We start from the raw sequence: 5,830 nt of genomic DNA, 5'->3' as shown, positions 1-5,830 counted from the left end.
TTAGATGCAGGTGCACTCCTCTGGCGTGATGTTGGGCAGGGTCTCGTACTGGAACGAGTACCCGCCATCGGACGTGGTGGTGACCCTCAGTGACCGCATGGTCCCCGGGACGGGGGCGCAGCACCGCCTGATCCCCGGCGAGGCGGTGCGATTGACGGCCGAGCAGTTGCCGTGGCAGTAGTGGAAGGTCAGCGCCTTGGGGTGCACGATCCAGTGCTCCCAGCCCAGCTCTTCGAAGCTGACCTCCATCTCTTCCCGTCGGCAGTCGCCGTAGTCTTCTCTTTCCCACAGGGGGCGCTGTAGCAGCTCGGCGGCGTTTGACGACCAGGGAATGGTGGTGGCGGCGGCTGCACGTGGTGAGCGCTCGGGATCCCGGGGCTGAGCACTGAGGTGGAGGAAAGGCGTTTTGTCCGGTTCGTCCGCACGGCACTCGCAGGTCGGGCAGCGTACCTGAAACACGAAGGGACCTTGGGACGCGGCGGCTCGGAAGTCCCACTCAAGGCGGTAGGTGATCCAGCCGTCTGAGCTGGCCGTCGACGGAGCCTCGGCCGCCTGAAGAAGCTGCTGCTCTGAAGTGAGGATGAAGAGGGGCGCGGAGGAGTTGATGCTGCCGGCCCCGGCGTAGAACCAGAAATGGGCTGAAGTGACCGTGAGCTCCTGGTTGTTCATGGACGGCTGGAAGTAATAGGTGAAGTGGCTGGTGGCCGTGTTTTCTGCAGAAGAGCCAGACCTGGTACAGGGTGAGTCTGTCGACGTGAGAAACCGAGAGCAAAAAGAGGTAGGCTAGATTATTGTACAGATGAGCATGATAAGCGTTTTCTTTTGCTCGCCCCAGACATAGACACACATGCACACATGCACAAACAATACTACATATGCCCCTACACGTGCAGAGGTCATGGGTCATAGTGTAGATAATCCATCGGAATATGAAGGGGAAGGGACAATGCAGACTAGATTAATATAGGCTTGATTATATTATATATATATATATATATACTGCTCAAAAACATAAAGGGAACACATAATCATTACAATGTAACTCCCAAGTCCATCACACTTCTGGGATATCAACCTGTCCAGTTAGGAAGCCACACTGATTGTGAATCGATTTCACCTGCTGTTGTGCAAAGGGAACAGGCGGAAATGAGAGGCAATTTGCAAGACGCCCCCTAAAAAGGACTGGTTTTGTAGTGGTGGCCACAGACCATTTCCCTGTCCTCATCCTTTCTGGCAGATTTAGTTACTTTTGCATTTTGCCAGTGCCCTCACCACTAGAGGTAGCATGAGGCGGTGTCTGCAACCCACAGAAGTTGTAGTGCAGTCGGGTAGTGCACCTCATCAAGGATGGCACATCAATGCACGCTGTGGCAAGAAGGTTTGCTGTGTCTCCCAGCACAGTGTCAAGAGCATGGAGGAGATACCAGGAGACGGGCCAGTACACCAGGAGACGTGGAGGGGGCCGTAGGAGGACGACAACCCAACAACCCACTATCTGGTCCTTTGTGCAAGGAGTAACAGGAGGAGCACTGCCAGAGCCCTACAAAACCACCTCCAGCAGGCCACTAATGTGCATGTTTCTGCTCAAACTGTGAGAAGCAGACTCCATGAGGGTGCTATGAGGGCCCGACGTCCACAAGTGGAGCCTGTGCTCACAGCCCAACACCGTGCATCCTGATTGGCATTTGCCAGAGAACACCAGGATTGGCATTCGCCATTGGCACCCTGTGCTCTTCACGGATGATAGCAGGTTCACACTGAGCACATGTCCGCCTACAGGTGGGAGATTGACCATCTGCTGACCTGGTGCAGCCAGAACAATCTGGAGCTCAACGCTCTCAAGACACTGGAGATGGTTGTGGATTACAGAAGGAACCCAGCCCCACTGAACCCCACCACCCTGTGTGACTCCCCAGTGGACACTGTGGAGTCCTTCCGATTCTTGGGAACAATCATCTCCCATGACCTCAAGTGGGAGCTGAACATCAGCTCCCTCCTAAAGAAAGCACAGCAGAGGATGTACTTCCTGTTGCAGCTGAAGAAATTCAACCTGCCAAAGACGTTGATGGTGCACTTTTACACAGCCATGTCCATCCTCACCTCCTCCATCACAGTATGGTACGCTGCAGCCACGGCCAAGGACAAATGCAGGCTGCAGCGTGTCATCCACTCTGCTGAGAAGGTGATTGGCTGCAATCTGCCATCCCTCCAGGACCTGTACGCCTCCAGAACTCTGAAGCATGCAGGTAAGATTGTGGCCGACCCCTACCACCCCGGCCACAACCTGTTTGAGTCACTCCCCTCTGGCAGGAGGCTGCGGTCCATCTGGGCCAAAACTTCATGCCACAAGAACAGTTTCTTCCCCTCTGCAGTGAGCCTCATCAACAAGGCTTGGGACCCTCACTGACACCCCCCCACTGTGTTACATTAACACACCCTACTGGACTATATACTTGCCCACTGTATTATTACTTCATTCTAATTAGTGTATATAATTGTATAATTCACCACATCTGCCCAGTTGCACAGCCCTGGCCTATTCATATTCCTACTTTATTTTTACTTAAAATGTATATATCTATTGAGCTATATCTAACTTAGTTTATATCCCACATAATTGTATTCAACCTCTTATACAGTCGTACAGCCCTGGCCTATATTTTATTTCATAAATATATTATTCTATTGTGCTTAACTTAACTTCATATTTCATTTTACTTTACTCCACCACTTTATTGTATTATCTGTCTGTTAATGTCTGTCCGCTAATGTCGCACCAGTAACGTCCAAAGCAAATTCCTTGTATGTGTAAAGTATACTTGGCAATAAAGACCATTCTGATTCTGATGTGACAGAGTCTGGAGACGCCGTGGAGAACGTTCTGCTGACGGCAACATCCTCCAGCATGACCGGTTTTGCGGTGGGTCAGTGATCATCTGGGGTGGCATATCCTTGGAGGGCCGCACAGACCTCCATGTGCTAGCCAGAGGTACCATGACTGCCATTAGGTACCGGGATGAGATCCTCAGGCCCATTGTCAGACCATATGCTGGTGCAGTGGGCCCTGGGTTCCTTCTCATGCATGACGATGCTCAGCCTCATGTGGCTGGAGTGCGTCAGCAGTTCCTGCATGATGATGGCATTGATGCTATGGACTGGCCTGCCCGTTCCCCAGACCTGAATCCAATCGAGCACCTCTGGGACATCATTTCTCGTTCCATCCGCTGACACCACGTCGCGCCACAGACTGTCCAGGAGTTGACTGATGCCCTGATCCAGGTCTGGGAGGAGATTCCAGTAGGGAGTGCATACAGGCACGTGGAGGCCACACACGTTACTGAGCCTCATTTGGAATTGTCTTGAGGAATTTCCACAGAAGTTGGATCAGCCTGTGATCAGATTTTTCCACTTTTATTTTGAGTATGATTCTGAATCCAGACCTCCATGGATGATTTAGATTTCCATTGATCATTCTGATGTTGTTTTGTTCTCAACGCATTCCACTATGTAATGAATAAAGATTTTCAACTGGAATATTTCATTCATCGAGATCTAGGATGTGTTGTTTAAGTGTTCCCTTTATTCTTTTTAGCAGTGTATATATATATATAGGAAAGCAGTTGATTAATTATGGTAATTGCTATGGCATTGTGTCATCAGCATATAACGGGACTATGCAAAGACGTGGGTAAAAGTATCTGTCCACATGATACCTTAACAATGAGGTATGAATGCCTTTTTAAGCACTATCTTTTTCATAGCATATCCTGCCCTGTTGTAAATTAGATTCACATTCAGATTTATTTGCCATATGCAACAAGTACAATGGAATTCTTACTCAGGATTATGAGAGATCAAATTCATAATCAAATACACAAATGTGCACAGCCTTTTTGTGTCAGGGGCTGAAGCCCCCTTTTCACTGTCCCTGTCTGTCCACATGCCTATCTATCAAACCATACTTTAAAGGAACACGCCAACTTTTTGGGAAATTAGCTTATTTGCCATCTACCCTGGAGTTAGACAAGCAGATACATACCCTTTTCTTCTCCGTGCATGCATTAGGCTTAGGGAACAGCCGATCCGTTAGCCTAACTTAGCGTCATTCACTGGAAGTAGGTGTGCCAGTGTAGCCTAGTTCCCAACAGTCACGAAATACACTCCAAATACAACTCAAACATTCCTGTATACATGTTGTGATGACCTGTGTATTTACCAAATGGAGAATTTTTTTTTAAGAATAATTAGACATTTTCGTTTTCTAAGCAGATATATACTCAAACATTTTTTGCCGAACCACTGCTGCCTGGGCGCAGTGATTTCATCACCTCAAAAGCCCTGTTTTTTTTAAAGCTTTTTGCAGTTGTATTTGGAGTGTATTTCGTGACTGTTGGAAACTAGGCTACACTGGCACACCTACTTCCAGTGAATGACGCTAAGCTAGGCTAACGGTGCGGCTGTTCCCTAAGCCTAATGCATGCACAGAGAAGAAAAGGGTATGTATCTGCTTGTCAAACTCCAGGGTAGATGGCAAATAAGCTAATTTCCCAAAAAGTTGGTGTGTTCCTTTAAAAGCAATGACATGAAAAATACTAGAGATTCAGTACAATGATGTTTTAATTCAGTCTTATTTTTTTGCTTATTGTATAATGTTATCGTCAGTTAAGTATAATTTCTTTCAGCTTCAGAAGTATCATTTTTGTTTTGATATAACTGTTTTAAGTAAAGTCACCCAGGCCAACTCCCTATGTTGAGGGGGTGTGGCCTTTTGTTCACTAGACACTATAGATGCTCGATAGGACTACGCTGATCAGTAAGCACCACTCAGCGAGATGTGACTGATGGGCCAATCGGAGTAACCTGTGTATATTATGCAATATTTCAGAGGAAGCAGATTGGATATCTGAAATGGCTTGATTTTGTTATCTGAAATAGCCCTTGATATCAAAGGGCTTCAGTCATCATTTTCACAACAGCTCTAACATGTTGGTTCATTTTATGCCATAGCTTCTGTTAAAAAATGCAACAAGCAAGATTGAAACAAGATTTAAAAACAACTTAAGTAAATGGAACAAAGTACTATAAAAGTACAACACACACAGATTAAGAGAGGAAGAGTGATATTCCATTCAAATTCCATACAAATTCAGACAAAGCTTCTCACCAGAACTGGGGAAGAGGATAATCTGTGAGTTCTCTGGGTGCAGCTTGTGGTGGTGATGGTGGAGGTGGTCGTCTACCCAGGCTGCCCTGCGAGCTCTGGAGGACCTCCGGTGACCTCTCCCAGCCCCCGCCTCGCCCCGCTCAGGGCCCTGCGCCCTGGATGCGGGGGGCTCCTCCAGCCCCAAGCCCTCCAGCACCCGTCCTTTGAACCAGGCCAGGACTTGGTCACGGGGCAGCTCGTCATCCCGGCAGGCTTGCGTCAGGGTGCAGGTCCACAGGGGGCCCAGGAAGACCAGAGCAGAGAAGATCAAGACCTGATTGCTGCACATGGTTAGGTATGAAGCCACTTGCGGTTACATCAACTAATATGGTGATGAAATACAAAAGAAAAGACGGAGAAATTGTAATATTGTGGATCGGATCCCGAGGCCTCGATATGCTATCGCAGACTTCACTGAGTGGGAAATGAGACCGTGTCAGTTTTCAAGGTTCAATATCCTCTAAAATGCGTGTTGACCTTTTTGTTATCTTTCTCTCAACCAGTCAGCTCCTTGCGTATTCCAATTCAACGCGAGAAGCTCTCCGCTCTGTTGCCGGGTTTGTTTTGATAACATCTATAGCTATCCGTTTGTTTTGGAAAAGCTGGAGAGAGAGAGATTTATGTTGC

The 5,830-nt window shown here is 47.9% G+C and overlaps 1 protein-coding gene across 1 annotated transcript; it reads right to left on the bottom strand.

The window, feature by feature from the left end:
- inha (inhibin subunit alpha) lies at positions 1–5,492 on the bottom strand (the record flags this gene model as incomplete). The annotated part of the gene is made up of 3 exons (XM_084316100.1): positions 1–730; positions 3,044–3,281; positions 5,165–5,492. 3 exons carry the CDS (start codon positions 5,490–5,492, stop codon positions 1–3), a joined length of 1,296 nt encoding a protein of 431 aa, XP_084172226.1.
- Between the last annotated feature and the right edge of the window lie 338 nt (positions 5,493–5,830).

The sequence above is a fragment of the Notolepis coatsorum genome (assembly GCF_963971535.1).
Source record: "Notolepis coatsorum genome assembly, chromosome: 1".
Classification (NCBI taxonomy): Eukaryota; Metazoa; Chordata; class Actinopteri; order Aulopiformes; family Paralepididae; genus Notolepis; species Notolepis coatsorum.
Note: the sequence above shows the minus strand (reverse complement) of the source record. Positions and strands in the feature narration are given on the sequence as shown.